This window comes from Budorcas taxicolor, chromosome 7 (assembly GCF_023091745.1).
Source record: "Budorcas taxicolor isolate Tak-1 chromosome 7, Takin1.1, whole genome shotgun sequence".
Lineage (NCBI taxonomy): Eukaryota > Metazoa > Chordata > Mammalia > Artiodactyla > Bovidae > Budorcas > Budorcas taxicolor.
The window spans coordinates 11,443,532-11,461,547 of record NC_068916.1 but is presented as its reverse complement, the minus strand read 5'-3'; the positions used below and the strand labels follow the sequence as shown (position 1 = coordinate 11,461,547).

Sequence of the window (18,016 nt, the reverse complement as noted above, 5' to 3'; positions counted from 1 at the left end):
ATCATGGAGAAGGTATGTTAGATCATGATGACCATAATTTAAAAGCCCAGCAGCCATCAGTGTTTTGTGCTTTGTGACCTCATATACCTTTCCAGCAATTCTGTGAGGTAAACACCATAATTCCCCCCGCCCCCATTTTTTGTAGTTAGGTAAGCTGGGGCACAGAGAGAGGTGAAGTAACTCATCCAAGATCACGTAGTGATCTTGGCAAAGCTGCTTTTGTTTTGATTTGTGCAAGATAGGGGTACTTAAAAAAGAAAACAGAAAATCACAATAATATTATCACATCTCCCATGTTAACAGTGATTTCTGAATAAATGTCCTGGCCAGTGTCACACATGCAGCTCTCAGGTGGCAAAGCTGGGACCTGGGTCCCTGGCTCATACCATCTGCCTCTCTGTGCAGGTGGGACAGGTACCTGTAAACTGTCCCAACTCAGACCTGGGTGCTACACCTGTAACCAAGGTCCTGTCCCCTGGATGCTTCAGAAATGACTCAGCATTTTGGCCTGGAAGCCTCAAAAATGAGAGGCGGAGAATGCAGCTGCGTTCTTACCTCGACATGTGTTCTCACTCTCATTCCGAAAGACCGCTGCCCCAGAAACAGGCTCATAGCCTGGGCTGCATGTGCAGTAGTAGTCCCCTTCCGTGTTCTGGCAGTCTGCAGAGCCTCTGCAGTCCACTGGTGAGGGTGGTCCACACTCATCAATGTCTGGAACACAACAGGGCAAAGGGTCACTGCCCAAAGATGTGTGTCCCCTCAAGACAGAGATCCCCATCCCTACCTGACTCTGCAGCACTGGGCCTGATATGTAATCCATGTCTTTTTAGAATGATTTAGACTCTTGGTCAATACTGCTGAGTCTAAGACGCAGCTGGAACAAGCCATCTCTGAAGCTTGTGCCATCAGCTCTGATCTTCCTAGCCCTCTGACTGGCACCCCAGATTGGGACACAATGGGCAGTGCTGAAGTGGGGAGTGGGTAGAAGTTCTGCATCTCCCTCCTCAGTCCTGAAAGGACAAACTGAGGCTCAGACTCCAGACTCCTGAAGACCTAGCTCCTCTCCAGGAAGCCAGGATTTTTCATGTCTCATCTCTCCACTTTTGCGTCTTTTTGTTTTTCTTTTTCCTGTGCTTGACTGTTCTGAGGACAAAGACTGAAGCACCCATTGAATATCCATGTCTCCCATGGGTACTGGGCTGTACCTCACATTCTCTGCATGTCCTGCCACCACCCCAAGTCTTCGTACCATCACAGCTCTCCAAGGGGTCCGTGAATATTTCCCCAGAGGTAGAAATGAATCCTGGAGCACAGCGGCAGGCGGTGCCATTGACACATGAGGAGCTCGGAGGGCACCACAGAGCGCAGGCTGTGAGGGGCAGAAGTGAGGACGGAGACCATCATCAGAAGTTCCAGAGAATGAAAGAAAGCTATCTTCTGGGGGTCCATGGGCAGAAGAAGGGAAGGAAACATGAATGGGGGTAAGGGAGGGAGGAAGAGGGAGAGACAATGCTATCCAAAGGGGAAGAGCTCAGAACACTCTGGGCATTTGGGTAGAAGAAACAACTTCACTTGTTCCCAGAGAACCATTTCTGAACCTCACTTGAAAAATAAGTCTCCTTCTCTCTCTTGTTAGTGAGAAAACCCAGACCCTGGCATGCATTCTCCATCTTTCCCCAGACTCACCTTTACTGTTCTGGGCTGTAGGTCCCATTGGAAACAGCAGCAGCACCAAGAATCCTGGGGCAGAAAGACAGATATGACAAAGATAGGAAAGTGGAGCTTCAATTCAACCCTTTCCATGTGGCCACTGCCTCCTGGGGAGATGGTGGTGTCTCCACTGCCCACCACTTTCTCAGCCTCCCCAAGGTTCCTGTGCTTTGCACAGAACTGAGGTCTCTGCCTTCCCCCTGCATCTCCTGGGACTCCCCAAGGAATCAGTTCCTGATAGGCACAGCCCTCATGGAACCTTAGGTGCTAGATGTAAAGGGACAGAGTATACACAGCTGATTGCAAGGACACATCTTAGAAACTCCAACCTCTCCCAAATGAGGGGGCATATTTGAAGGAGGAAGAAAGTCCTCAGATTGGTGCCTTTGCCCATACTCAGGTTCTTGGTCCTCTGGCAATGGCCGAAATCTCTCTGGATTTCTCTCCAGGATGGTTTCTCCTGTTGAAGTTGCATGTTTCAGGACACATAGGAAGAGCATGGATATTGCAGTCCAAGTTTGGAGTTAGACAGTCCAAGCCCTACCTCATGAGGATGTCAGCCGGACATGGAACCCTGGAATCAGGAGCGGGTGAGGACAGGTAGATATGAGAGCTAAGGTATCTGCAGGTAGATCCAGTCTGCCCTGGATAAGGGGCCTCTCTAGGTTCAGCAGCCGTGGCTGCTATGGTTCCCTGCAGATGAGCGCCTGGCCTTTCTAGAGTGCACTGAGGTCACAGCTCCTCTCCTTGATCTCAGTCCAGCCCTGAAATAAATCACTGACAGCAGTAGGCTTTGTGATATGAAACCACTGTGGGTGTAAAGGTATGAAGTCTACCCTACAATCAGTAGCCAGTCTGTCATCCCATCCAAGTGAGCAGTTGAACCCTAAGAAAATCTTTTCAGAGCTGTGTGCCTTATAGGATCTTTCTTCCTAGGCAAAGATAAAAAATTCCTCTTCCATGCTGTACTGCCATTTCAACACTGTTATGTGACAGAGGATCCTGGTGGAGAATGGATTTGAAGACCCAAGTCTGCATACAAACTTTCACTTGGTGGCCACGTGTCTATCGAAATCCCACCTGTCCTTTGAATCACAATTTCCCTAATGCAAAATGAGTTGTTTTTCAGTTGCTAACTCGTGTCCACCTCTTTGTGGCCCCATAGACTGCAGCACATCAGGCTCCTCTGCCCTCCACTACCTCCCAGAATTTGCTCAAACTCACGTCCACTGAGTCAATGATGCTATCCAACCATCTCTTCTATTGCCCCTTTCTCCTCATGCCCTCGATTTTTCCCAGCATTAAGGTTTTTTCCAGTGTGTCAGCTCTTTGCATCAGTTAGCCTAAGTATTGGAGCTTCAGCTTCAGCATCAGTCCTTTCAATGAATATTCAGAGTAGATTTTCTTTAGAATTGAGTGGTTTGATCAAATGAGTGTAATGGTAGTAATAGCATAATAGCATGAGCTTTATTTCAGTTGTAGATGACTGAAGACTAATAACGTTTAGTTGATATTATGGTTAATTTTATGTAGCAATGTGGCTGGGCTGCTGTACCCACATATTTGGTCCCACACTAGTCGAGATATTGCTGTGAAGGTTTTACACAAACTAGCATTGTTTGGCAGGAAAAATAATTTCTTTCATCTTTATCTTATATTGGACCATAGCTGATTAACAATGTTAGGTTAGTTTCAGGTGTATAGAAAAGCGATTCAGTTATACATATACATGTATCTGTTCTTTTGCAAATTATTTTCCCATTTAGGCTATTACAGAATATTGAGCAGAGTTCCTTGTGCTATGCAGTAGGTGCTTGTTGATTATCTATTTTAAATATAGCAGTGGGTACATGTGAATCCCAAACTCCCAATCTATCTTTCATCCCCCACTTCCCCCCGCAATCATAAGCTTATTTTCTAAGTCAATGAGTCTGTTTCTGAGTTAACATTTAAATCAGTAGACTCTGAATAAAGCACATTGCTGCTGCTGCTGCTAAGTCGCTTCAGTTGTGTCCGACTCTGTGCGACCCCATAGATGGCAGCCCACCAGGCTCCTCCATCCAAGGGAGTTTCCAGGCAAGAGTACTGGAGTGGGGTGCCATTGCCTTCTCCAAATAAAGCACATTACCCTCCATAATTTAGGTGAACCTCATCCAATCAGTTGAAGGCCTAAGAGGAAAAAGAAAATTGACCTCCTTGAAGAAAAAAAAAATCGCTTCTGGAGGCCCTTGAATGTGAGATGCAACATCAGGTCATCCTGGGTTTCCAGTGTGCTGCTGGTCCTTGAGATTTTTGGACTTTCCGACCTCCACAATTTCATGAATCAGTTTCTTAAATAAAATCCTTTCTCACCTCTATAGATTCACCCTATTGGTTCTGTTCCTCTTGAGAACCTGGGCTAATACAGGTGGTAAAATGAGAAATCTTAGTTAAGTTTCACTAGGAATGCATTTCACTAACTTGGGACTTTCCTGGTAGTCCAATGGGCAAGAATCTGCCTGCCAATGCAGAAGACACAGGTTCGATTCCTGGTACGGATGGTCCCACATGCTGCAGAACAACTTAGACCCATTAGCCACAGCTACTGAAGCCCACCCACCTAGAGCCCACACTCTGCAATGAGAAGCCACCATAATTTGAAGGAAAATGGGTTCATATAGATGTATGGCTGAGTCCCTTGCTGCCCACCTGAAACTATCATAACACTGTTAATTTGCTATGAAAAGTAAAAGTGAAAGCCGCTCAGTTTTGTCTGGCTCTTTGGACCCCATGGACTATACAGTCCATGGAATTCTCCAGGCCAGAATAGTAGAGTGGGCAGCCTTTCCCTTCTCCCGGGAATCTTCCCAACCCAGGAATCAAACCCAGGTCTCCCACATTGCTTGCGATTCTTTACAAGCTGAACCACAGTGGAAGCCCAGGAATACTGGAGTGGCTAGCCTATCCCTTAATCAGCTATATGCCAATATGAAATACAAAGTTTTTTAAGAGAGAGAGTTGGGGGCGGTCCTAAGATGGCAGAGGAGTAGAATGGGGAGACAAATTCATCGAAAGAACATTTGAACGCTGAGCAAATTCCACAAAAGAACTTCTGAATGCTGGCAGAGGACATCTGGCACCCAGAAAGGCAGCCCATTGTTTTCGAAAGGAGATAGGACAAAATATAAAAGATAAAAAGAGAGACAAAAGAGGTAGGGACAGAGATCTGTCCCTGGAAGGGAGTCTGAAAAGAGAGAAGTTTCCAAACACCAGGACACACTCTCACCAGTGGGTCTGTGGCAAGTATTGGAATCTCAGAAGGCAACATAACTGGGAGGAAAAATAAATAAATAAATAATTAAACCCCACAGATTCCATGCCTAATGGCAACTTCCAGCAGAAAAGCAGCCCAGATGCTGGCATCCACCGCTAGCAAGTGGGGAGGGGTCTGGGCAGGGAGGCGAGGGCTGCATTGCTTAGGGTAAGGACAAGGCCTGAATGCCCTGAAGGGCAATCTGAGGGAACTAACATGAGATATCAACCCAGACTGGGGGATAGCCAGAGAGAGAGAGGGAGAGAGAGAGAGAGAGAGAACTATCCGGTGAAAAGCCCTAACCTAAGACACTGCCAGGTGTGCTCACAGAGCAAAGGACTGAGCAGAGCTAGCCAGCTGTGGACCAGCCCATCCCCCACCAGAGACAGGGAGGCTGGGGCCGCCAGAGCTGGAAGGGGGCAACTGTGTCTCCAGAGAGGCATCCTCTACCAAACTGCAAGCAGGCTTCATTGCTAACCAAGATTTCTTGGGATTCTGGATGGTTGACATTCACCGGGAGGGTCGTAGCCAGAGATCAGCTTCCCAGAAGAGACACACGGCACATCTGAGAAGGTGCGCCCATTGTACACCCAGAAAACTGAGCGGCTGGGACAGGGGGAGAGGATAAGATGCAACCCCAACCTGGGGGTGACTCTGCTCACCAAGCACCTGATCACCTGAGCTGCTTGGACCTGGGAAGGGTACAAACTGCAGGCCCAACCCAGTCTGTGCCTTTGTGGAGTACCCGAGAACCTGAACCTGAGCGGCTTAGGCCTGGGAAGTGCACGCAACCCAGGGCCCGCCTCAGACAGTTCCCAGCAGAGCAACCTAGAGCCTGAGAAGTGTAGACCAAGAAAGCACCCATGCTGTGAGCGGGGGCAAACCCAGTGTGGCCGAGACACTGTGAGCACTCCCCACACACGCCAGTGATATTTGTTTGCAGTGTTCCTCCCTCCCCACAGCACAACTGAACAAATGAGCCTAAAAAAGTGATCACCATCGCCCCCTTCTGTCAGGGCAGAAATTAGACACTGAAGAGATCCGCAAGCAGAAGAAGCTAAAATAAACAGAAGGAACCGCTTTGGAAGTGACAGATGTGAAAGATTAAAACCCTGTAGTTAGCACCGACTACATAGGAAGGGGCCTATAGATCTTGAGAAGTGTAAGCTGGATCAAGGAACTATCTGAAAATGAATTGACCCCACACTGTCTGCAACAGGTCCAGAGAAATTCCTAGATATATTTTTACTATTATCATTATTTAAATTAAAAAAAAATTAAAAAATTTTAAGTCCTCTATTATTCCTTTAATTTTCATTTTTATGGCCTACTATTACCTTGAAAAAAAAGACCCTATTTTTAAAGCAAACTTCACCCATATATTTTATAATTTTTGTGACTTTGTTCTGGTTTTTTAATATTGTATTTTTGAGAGTCTAACCTCTACCCTAGATTTTTAATCTTTGCTTTTTGGTATTTGTTAGACCCTGGTGGCTCAGACAGTAAAGTGTTGCCTGCAAGGTGGGAGACCTGGGTTCGATTCCTGAGTCGGGAAGATCCCCTGGAGAAGGAAATGGCAATTCACTCCATTTGCCTGAAAAATTCCATGGATGGAGGAGCCTGATAGGCTACAGTCCATGGGGTCGCAAAGAGTCGGACATGAATGAGCAACTTCACTTTCACTTTCTATCAATTTTGTACCTTTAAGAACCCAATCTAACACCGCACACAAAAATAAACTCAAAATGGATTAAAGATCTAAATGTAAGACCAGAAACTATAAAACTCCTAGAGGAGAGCATAGGCAAAACACTCTCCGACATAAATCACAGCAGGATCCTCTATGATCCACCTCCCAGAATTCTGGAAATAAAAGCAAAAGTAAACAAATGGGATCTAATTAAAACTAAAAGCTTCTGCACAACAAAGGAAAATATAAGCAAGGTGAAAAGACAGCCTTCTGAATGGGAGAAAATAATAGCAAATGAAGCAACTGACAAACAACTAATCTCAAAAATATACAAGCAACTTATGCAGCTCAATTCCAGAAGAATAAACGACCCAATCAAAAAATGGGCCAAAGAACTAAATAGACATTTCTCCAAAGAAGACATACGGATGGCTAACAAACACATGAAAAGATGCTCAACATCACTCATTATTAGAGAAATGCAAATCAAAACCACAATGAGGTACCACTTCACACCAGTCAGAATGTCTGCAATCCAAAAATCTGCAAGCAATAAATGCTGGAGAGGGTGTGGAGAAAAGGGAACCCTCCTACACTGTTGGTGGGAATGCAAACTAGTACAGCCACTATGGAGAACAGTGTGGAGATTCCTTAAAAAACTGCAAATAGAACTGCCTTATGACCCAGCAATCCCACTGCTGGGCATACACACTGAGGAAACCAGAATTGAAAGATGCATGTACCCCAATGTTCATCACAGCACTGTTTATAATAGCCAGGACATGGAAGCAACCTAGATGTCCATCATCAGATGAATGGATAAGAAAGCTGTGGTACATATACACAATGGAGTATTACTCAGCCGTTAAAAAGAATACATTTGAATCAGTTCTGATGAGAGGGATGAAACTGGAGCCGATTATACAGAGTGAAGTAAGCCAGAAAGAAAAACACCAATACAGTATACTAACACATATATATGGAACTTAGAAAGATGGCAATGATGACCCTGTATGCAAGACAGCAAAAAAGACACAGATGTGTATAGCGGACTTTTGGACTCAGAGGGAGAGGGAGAGGGTGGGATGATTTGGGAGAATGGCATTGAAACATGTATACTATCAAGTAAGAATCGAATCACCAGTCTATGTCCAATGCAGGATACAGCATGCTTGGGGCTGGTGCACAGGGATGACCCAGAGGGATGTTATGGGAGGGAGGTGGGAGAGGGGTTCATGTTTGGGAACGCATGTACACCTGTGGTGGATTCATGTCAATGTATGGCAAAATCAATGGGGAGGGAGGTGGGAGGGGGGTTCATGTTTGGGAACACATGTAAGAATTAAAGATTTTAAAATTAAAAAAATAAAAAACTTAATACTAAAAAAAAATAAAGATAATAATATCAGATTAAAAAAAATACAGTATTGTAAAGTAAAATAAAGTTAAAAAAAAAATAAAAGAACCCAATCTTCAGTACCCAGTTTTACTTGGGAGTGAGATTACTAGCCTGACTGCTCTCTCTCCCTTTTGACTCTCCTTTTTCTCCACCAGGTCGCCTCTATCTCCTCCCTCCCCCTTCTCTTCTCTATCCAACTCTGTGAATCTCTTTGTGTGTTCTGAACTGTGGAGAACACTTAGCGAACTGATTACTGGCTGGATCTGTCTCTCTCCTTTTGACTCCCCTTTTTATCCTCTTTGCCATCTCTGTCTCCTTTCTCCCTCTTCTCTTCTCTGTGTAACTCCATGAACATCTCTGAGCAGTCCAGACTGTGGAGAGCACATAGGGAAGTGATTACTAGCTAGATTGCTCTCTCCTCTTTTGATCCCCCATCGTCTCCTCCTGGTCACCTTTATTTCCCTCCTCCCTCTTCTCTTCTCCATGTAACACTGTGAACCTCTCTGGGTGTACCTCACTGTGGAGAAACTTTTCATCATTAACCAAGATGTTTTATTATTGGTGCTATATAGATGGAAAAGTCTTGAGGCTGCTGTAAGAATAAGACTGAAAACCAGAGGCAGGAGGCTTAAGTCCAACACCTGAGAACACCAGAGAACTCCTGACTCCAGGGAACATCAATCAATAAGAGCTCATCAAAAGCCTCCATACCTACACTGAAACCAAGCACCACCCAAGAGTCAACCAGTTCCAGAGCAAGACATACCACGCAAACTCTCCAGCAACACAGGAACATAGCCCTGAGCTTCAATATACGGACTGTCCAAAGTCACACCAAACCCATAGATATCTCAAAACTCATTACTGGGCACTTCATTGCACTCCAGAGAGAAGAAATCCAGCTCCATCCACCAGAAAGCTGACACAAGATTTCCTAACCAGTAAACTTTGACAAGCCACCCGTCCAACCCCACCCACAGCAAGGAACCTCCACAATAAAGAGGAACCACAAACTGTCAGCATACAGAAAGGCCACCCGAAGCAGAGCAATATAAACAAGATGCACAGGCAGAGAAATACTCAGTAACTAAAGGAACAGGATAAATGCCCACCAAACCAAACAAAAGAGGAAGAGATAGGGAATCTACCTGATAAAGAATTCCAAATGATGATAGTGAAAATAATCCTAAATCTTGGAAACAAAATGGAGTTACAGATAAATAACCTGGAGACAAGGACTGAAAAGATTCAAGAAATGTTTACCAAGGGCCTAGAAGAAATGAAAAAGGGTCAATATATAATGAATAATGCAACAATAAGATAAAAAACACTCTGGAGGGAACCAAAAGTAGGATAACGGAGGCAGAAGATAGGATAAGTGAGGTAGAAGATAGAATGGTAGAAATAAATGAAGCAGAGAGGAAAAAAGAATTAAAAGAAATGAGGACAACCTCAGAGACCTCGGGGACAATGTTAAACACCCCAACATTCGAATCATAGGAGTCCCAGAAGAAGAAGATGAAAAGAAAGACCATGAGAAAATACTTGAGGAGATAATAGTTGAAAACTTCCCTAAAATGGGGAAGGAAATAGCCACCCAAGTCCAAAAAACCCAGAGAATTCCAAACAGGATAAACCCAAGGTGAAACACCCCAAGACACATATTAATTAAATGAAACAAAGAGCAAACAGAAGGAACAAATATTAAAAGGAGCAAGGGAAAAACAATAATAACACACAAAGGGATTCCCATAATGATAACAGCTGATTGTTCAATAGAAACTCTTCAGGCCAGAAGGGAATGGCAGGACATACTAAATGTGATGAAAGAGAAAAACCTACAACCCAGATTACTGTACCCAGCAAAGATCTCATTCAAATATGAAGGACAAATCAAAAGCTTTACAGACAAGCAGAAGCTGAGAGAATTCAGCACCACCAAATGCTAAAGGATCTTCTCTAGACAGGAAACACAGAAAAAGTGGATAAACTCGAACCCAAAACAACAAAGTTAATGGCAACTGGATCATATTTATCAATAATTACTTTAAATGTAAATGGGTTAATGTACCAACCAAAAGACAAAACTGGCTGAATGGATACAAAAACAAGACCCCTATATATGTTGTCTACAAGAGACCCACCTCAAAACAAGGGAAACATACAGACTGAAAGTGAAGGGCTGGAAAAAGATATTTCATGCAATTGGAGACCAAAAAAAAAAAAAAAAAAAAAAAAAAAAGCAGGAGTAGCAATACTCATATCAGATGAAATAGACTTTGAAAGAAAGGCTGTGAAAAGAGACAAAGAAGGATACCACATAATGATCAAAGTATCAATCCAAGAAGAAGATGTAACAATTATAAACATATATGCACCCAACATAGGAGCATTGCAATATGTAAGGCAAATGCTAAGAAGTAAAAAAGGGGAAATTAACAATAACCCAATAATAGTGGGAAACTTTTATACCTCACTCACACCTGTGGATAGATCAACTAAACAGAAAATTAACAACGAAACACAAACTTTAAATGATACAATAGCCAGTTAGAGATAATTGATATCTATAGGACATTTCACCCCAAGACAATGAATTTCACCTTTTTCTCAAGTGCACATGGAAACTTCTCCAAGATAGATGACATCCTGGGCCATAAATCTAGCCTTGGTAAATTAAAAAAATTTAAAATCATTCCAAGCCTCTATTCTGATCACAATGCAGTAAGATGAGATGTCAATTACAGGAGAAAAACTATTAAAAATTCCAAAATATGGAGGCTGAACAACACGCTGCTGAATAACCAATAAATCACAGAAGAAATAAAAAAGAAACCAAAATATGTACAGAAATGAATGAAAATGAAAACACAACAACCCCAAACCTATGGGACACTGTAAAAGCAGTGCTAAGGGGAAGGTTCATAGCAGTACAAGCTTACCTCAATAAACAAGAAAAAAGTCAAATGAATAACCTAACTCTACACTTAAAGCAACTAGAAAAGGAAGAAATGAAGAACCACAGGGTTAGCAGAAAGGAAAGAAATCTTAAAAATTAGGGCAGAAATAAATGCAAAAGAAACAAAGGAGACCATAGCAAAAATCAAGAAAGCCAAGCTGGTTCTTTGAGAAGATAAATACAATTGACAAACCATTTGCCAGGCTCATCAAGAAACAGAGGGAGAAGAATGAAATCAACAAAATTAAAAATGAAAATGGAGAGATCACAATAGACAGGATCGCAAGAGAATACTATCAGCAGCTATATGCCAATAAAATGGAAAACTTGGAAGAAATGGACAAATTCTTAGAAAAGCACAACTTTCCAAAACGGAACCAGGAAGAAATAGAAAATCCTAACAGACCCATCACAAGCATGGAAATTGAAACTGTAATCAGAAATCTTCCAGCAAACAAAAGCCCAGGACCAGACGGCTTCACAGCTGAATTCTACCAAAAATTTAGAGAAGGGCTAAAGTGAAGAGGAACTAATAAGCCTCTTGATGAAAGTGAAAGCAGAGTGAAAAAGTTGGCTTACAACTCAACATTCAGAAAACTAAGATCATGGCATTTGGTCTCATCACTTAATGGGAAATAGATGGGGAAACAGTGGAAACAGTGTCAGACTTTATTTTTTGGGGCTCCAAAATCACTACAGACAGTGATTGCAGCCATGAAATTAAGAGGCTTATTCCTTGGAGTTGACTCATTGGAAAAGACTCTGATGCTGGGAGGGATTGGGGGCAAGAAGAGAAGGGGATGACAGAGGATGAGATAGCTGGATGGCATTACTGACTCGATGGACATGAGTTTGAGTGAACTCCGGAAGTTGGTGATAGACAGGGAGGCCTGGCGTGCTGTAATTCATGGGGTTGCAAAGAGTTGGACACAACTGAGTGACTGAACTGAATTGAACTGAACATCTGTCCTACTCAAATTCTTCCAGAAAATTGCAGAGGAAGGTAAACTTCCAAACTCATTCTATGAGACCACCATCACCCTAATACCAAAACCTGACAAAGATGCCACAAAAAAGAAAACTACAGGCCAATATCACTGATGAACATAGATGCAAAAATCCTTAACAAAATTCTAGCAAACAGAATCCAACAACATATGAAAAAGATCATACATCATGATCAAGTGGGCTTTATCCCAGGGATACAAGGATTGTTTAATATCCACAAATCAATCAATGTAATACACTACATTAACTAATTGAAAGATAAAAATCATATGATTATCTCAATAGATGCAGAGAAAGCCTTTGACAAAATTCCACATCCATTTATGATAAAAACCCTCCAGAAAGCAGGAATAGAAGGAACATACCTCAACATAATAAAAGCTATATATGACAAACCCACAGCAAACATTGTCCTGAATGGTGAAAAACTGTGAGCATTTCCCCTAAAGTCAGGAACAAGACAAGGGTGCCCACTCTCACCTCTACTATTCAACATAGTTTTGGAAATTTTGGCCACAGCACTCAGAGCAGAAAAAGAAATAGAAGGAATCCAAATTGGAAAAGAAGAAGTAAAACTCTCACTGTTTGCAGATGAAATGATCCCCTACATAGAAAACCCTAAAGACTGCACCAGAAAATTACTAGAGCTAACCAATGAATATAATAAAGTTGCAGGATATAAAATCAACACACAGAAATCCCTTGCATTCCTATACACTAATAATGAGAAAACAGAGAAATTAAGGAAACAATTCCATTCACCATTGCAATGAAAAGAATTAAATACTTAGGAATATATCTACCAAGAAACTAAAGACCTATATATAGAAAACTATAAAACACTGGTGAAAGAAATCAAAGAGGACACTAATAGATGGAGAAATATACAGTGTTCATGGATTGCAGGAATCAATATAGTGAAAATGAGGATATTACACAAAGCTATCTATAGATTCAATGAAATCCCTATCAAGCTACCAACGGTATTTTTCACAGAGCTAGAACAAATAATTTCACAATTTGTATGGAAATACAAAAAACCTTGAATAGCCAAAGCAATTTTGAGAAAGAAGAATGGACCTGGAGGAATCAACCTGCATGACTTCAGGCTCTACTACAAAGCCACAGTCATTAAGACAGTATGGTACTGGCACAAAGACAGAAATATAGATCAGTGGAACAAAATAGAAAGCCCAGAGGTAAATCCATGCACCTATGGACACCTTATCTTTAACAAAGGAAGCAAGAATATACAATGGATTAAAGACAATCTATTTAACAAGTGGTGCTGGGAAAACTGGTCAACCACTTGTAAAAGAATGAAACTAGAACACTTTCTAACACCACACACAAAAGTAAACTGTAAATGGATTAAAGATCTAAATGTAAGACCAGAAACTATACAACTCCTAGAGGAAAACATAGGCAAAACACTCTCCGACATAAATCACAGCAGGATCCTCTATGACCCACCTCCCAGAATATTAGAAATAAAAGAAAAAATAAACAAATGGGACCTAATTAAACTTAAAAGCTTCTGCACAACAAAGGAAAATATCAGCAAGGTGAAAAGACAGCCTTCAGAATGGGAGAAAATAATAGCAAATGAAGCAACTGACAAACAACTAATCTCAAAAATATACAAGCAACTCCTGCAGCTCAATTCCAGAAGAATAAACGACCCAATCAAAAATGGGCCAAAAAATTAAACACACATTTCTCCAAAGAAGACATACAGATGGCTAACAAACACATGAAAAGATGCTCAACATCACTCACTATCAGAGAAATGCAAATCAAAACCACAATGAGGTACCATTTCATGCCAGTCAGAATAGCTGCGATCCAAAAGTCTACAAACAATAAATGCTGGAGAGGGTGTGGAGAAAAGGGAATCCTCTTACACTGTTGGTGGGAATCCAGACTAGTACAGCTACTATGGAGAACAGTGGAGATGCCTTAGAAAACTACAAATAGAACTGCCATATGACCCAGCAATCCCACTGCTGGGCATACACACTGAGGAAACCAGAATTGAAAGACACATGTACCCCAATGTTCATTGCAGCACTGTTTATAATAGCCAGGACATGGAAGCAACCTAGATGTCCATCATCAGATGAGTGGATATAAAGCTGTGGTACATATACACAATGGAGTATTACTCAGCCATTAAAAAGGATACATTTGAATCAGTTCTAATGAGGTGGATGAAACTGGAGCCTATTATATAGAGTGAAATAAGTCAGAAAGAAAAACACTGATGCAGTATACTAATGTATATATATGGAATTTAGAAAGGTGGTAACGATAACCCTATATGCGAGACAGCAAAAAAGGTACAGATGTATATAACAGTCTTTTGGACTCTGTGGGAGAGGTTGAGGGTGGGATGATTTGGGAGAATGGCATTGAAACATGTATATTATCATATGTGAAATGGATCGCCAGTCCAGGTTCAATGCATGAGGCAGGGTGCTCTGGGCTGGTGTACTGGGACCACCCAGGGGGATGGGATGGGGAGGGAGGTGGGATGCGTGTTCACGATATGGAACACATGTACGCCTGTGGTGGATTCATGTTAATGTATGGCAAAACCACTATAATACTGTAAAGTAATTAGCATCCAATTAATATAAATAAATTTATATTAAAAAAATAAAAGAGAGAGTTGCCCCCAAAATGAGAAGCCCATGCACTGCAGCCAAGAGGAGCCCCCATGCACGGCAAACAGAAAAAGCCCACATACAACAGCAAGGACCCAGCACAACCAAAAATATAAATTAATTAACTAATTAAAAGTTTCACCAACTTTTTCCTTTGAGAACTTAACATAATGAGTTAATACCCTTCTTAAATTTCTTTCCCTGCTTTCCTTTGTAAAGATAGAGGGAAAACCAGAAATAAAGCAAAAGCTTTGAAAAGTAAAGAACAGAGAAAATTCTCAAACTGGATAAAGAATCTCAGACGGCTTTAGTTGTCTAACTCCATCGTTATAATTCTACTTACCTGGAAGCAAACTTAGATACCTGTTTCTCATGGTGCAGAGACCAGCAAGCCCAGCCACAGTAGATGTCTTATCTTTCTCTGTGTGTCAGGGAGGGACTTCTGGCTTTCAGTATGACTTCTGCTTTTCATGGGGCTCTTCCAGGTGGCGCTAGTGGTAAAGAACCTACTTGCCAATGCCGGAGACTGAAGAGACATGGGTTCAATAGCTGTGTTGGGAAGATCCCCTGGAGGAGGGCATGGCAACCCACTCCAGTATTCTTGCCTGGAGAATCCTGTGGACAGAGGAGCCCGGCAGGCTAAGGCCCCTGGGTCACAAAAAGTCGTACATGACTGAAGCGACTTAGCACACACGAATGCTGCTTTTCATTATCTAACACATGCATGTTGCTTCTCATTATCTAACAGGAAGTCACTGGTCTGGATGTTTCTTCCTCCTGTTTTGCCTGATGATTACTTCTCTGAAATTTCTAAGCATTTGCATAGCATTACTGGTATTTGTCGGAGAAGGCAATGGCAACCCATTCCAGTACTCTTGCTGGGAAAATCCCCATGGGCAGAGGAGCCTGGTAGGCTGCAGTCCATGGGGTCGCGAAGAGTCGGACACGACTGAACGACTTCACTTTCACTTTTCACTTTCATGCATTGGAGAAGGCAATGGCAACCAACTCCAGTGTTCTTGCCTGGAGAATCCCAGGGACGGGGGAGCCTGGTGGGCTGCCATCTATGGGGTTACACAGAGTTGGACATGACTGAAGCGACTTAGCAGCAGCAGCAGCAGCAACTGGTATTTGTACCACAAGACTCTTCAGAAGTGGTTTTTATATTGTTCTGATATATGAAGACCTCCTATATCAAACATGAAGACGCATTTTATTGGTCTTTTGCATGTATGAGGACCTTGGTTCAGGGTGAATAGAATTATTTATTTGCTATATATTAACAGATTAAAAAGTTTTTTTTGTGTACACATTTAGTTTTATTGTAACCAAGCAACTTGTACACTTTAACGTTTAAAACTGAGCATTCTCTTTCCTTTCCAGTGAAACAAGAAGAAAAGTTTAAGAATAAACAGCAGCAAAATCACAATAGAGAATTTTGATTGCAAACAAGAGCCTGCATGTTCTGCTGATTCTCCCATCAAGCAGCAGGGCTCAAGTCATCATTAGGAGAGAATTTTATCTTAAAAGTGTCATCTTAAACTGCAAGGATTTCCATTAAACATCACAATGAAACACGCCAAAGGAGAAGCCATGTTGTCAAAATGCCCTCTTAACCCACCCAAACATCTGAAACCCACCCTTTGCTAACTTTCTATAAACCCCATTTTATAGTATTTTTTCTTTTTTTTAAAGACGAGAAAGAAGACAGATACATGTTGGTAAATGGTAACTGTCCTTATTCATATAGAGACACAGTGTACTCTCTGAGCCCAATATACGGAGAAGGGAGGGAAAAAGCTAGAATTCTATGCACTACTAACAGGGGCCTAGCACCCTCCAGTTTCCAGCAGAGCTAAGGGAGCAGAAGGTTTTTCTTGTTTTCCCACAAAGCATGGTGGTATTGATTCCATAAAATTTTTGTTGAGACAGGAAGGGATAAAAATGAATTTGGAACAGAAATGGGTAGAGATTCTTTACTGAAGCATCTAGTATTCTTCTAGTATCACTGAATTCTGCTCAAGGTACCCTCCCCCCCAAATAAGTTTTGAACCATGGTATAAAGGGAGCAGAGACTTTAAAAGCAGGGCGACTGAGAACAAGAGGAGGAAAAAAAGACTGCTACTTGCTCCCAGGGACTGGAGAAAACAAAAAAAGGTTGGAATCCATGTGTTCCTTCCATTAGTCATCTATCTTCTTCTTCATCTTCCTCTCCTACCTCCCCCTCATCTTCTCCACCTTCATTCTCATTCGCTTCTTCATCAGTGTCTTCCAATCCTTCATCCTCTTCATCATCGTTGTCCTCTTGTCCTTCCCCTTCCTCATCATCCGTGTCAGGAACCAAGTAGTACTGTAATGGGTTTGGCAAATATAATCTTCGATGACCTCTCCTAACTCATCTGCACCTGCATCAGAATGATCAGTAAACCAGATGAAGACGCTTTCTGGTTCCTGATGCTGTCTCTTCCTGCTGGCTTTATTCTGTTTGACCTGATTGCTTCATCAAATCCTTTTCAGATTTCCATTTGATTTCAGTAGACTTTGAAGATGAATCTCCACTCGCATTCAGATGAAATTCTTTGGAGAAAACTTTATTTTCAAAGTAAGGGTTTTCATCAAAGTAAAAATCTATTCTGTAACCTGATTTAATGTTTTCAAATTCTGTCACTTTGACTCTTGTCAAATAATGCAGTGCCTCTTCATCCTCCTCCCCAAGCTGCGCAGACACTTGTGGATGGTTATCAAATGTCGTTACCCAAAATTTTTTGATTTTTGCCATCAATGCTGACCTCTTTTGAAAAAATGGTTGGTGAAGTTTGTTATATTTCTATTCTACTTTCAAAATCTCCTCACTGGCTTATTCATTAAGTCTATCTCACTTTGCACTTCATCAATATGTTCAATTGCTTCTTGCTATTCTTTTTCTTCCTTCAGCAAATTTGAAGAAGCAGATGCTTCATCTGGCCTGGAGGCAGGAGTCAGCCTTGCTTTCTTTGGTTTCTTTGCTTGGGGTGGAAGTGAAGACTGGTGTTTGAGGGCCATGCTGGGGAAAAAAAAAAAAAAAAAAAAGCCAGGAATCCTCCCAGGGGAAGAGGGCAGTACTGAAAGCTCAGAGAACTCAGACTTTTTTATTTTTAAGTTTTATTTTGAAATATAGATTAAGAGGAAGTTGCAAAACAGTACCAAGCGGTCCAGTGCAATCAGTCATTTTCCCACAAAGATTACATGTTTATATAATGATAGTCCAATATTTAAATGAAGAAACTGACATTGGTAGGATGTGTGTGTGTAA

General features: G+C 41.9%; 1 protein-coding gene and 1 pseudogene across 1 annotated transcript in view; both read right to left on the bottom strand.

Annotated features, from left to right (window-relative positions):
• Positions 1 to 15,098, bottom strand: part of LOC128050472 (adhesion G protein-coupled receptor E2-like) — a 47,220-nt gene extending 32,122 nt beyond the window's left edge. The window contains 4 exon segments of the mRNA XM_052642721.1: positions 556 to 711; positions 1,250 to 1,369; positions 1,687 to 1,740; positions 15,068 to 15,098. Of these exon segments, the coding sequence (XP_052498681.1) occupies positions 556 to 711; positions 1,250 to 1,369; positions 1,687 to 1,740; positions 15,068 to 15,098 (361 nt within the window).
• A 1,811-nt stretch (positions 15,099 to 16,909) lies between these two features.
• LOC128050469 (protein SET-like) lies at positions 16,910 to 17,766 on the bottom strand (annotated as a pseudogene).
• Between the last annotated feature and the right edge of the window lie 250 nt (positions 17,767 to 18,016).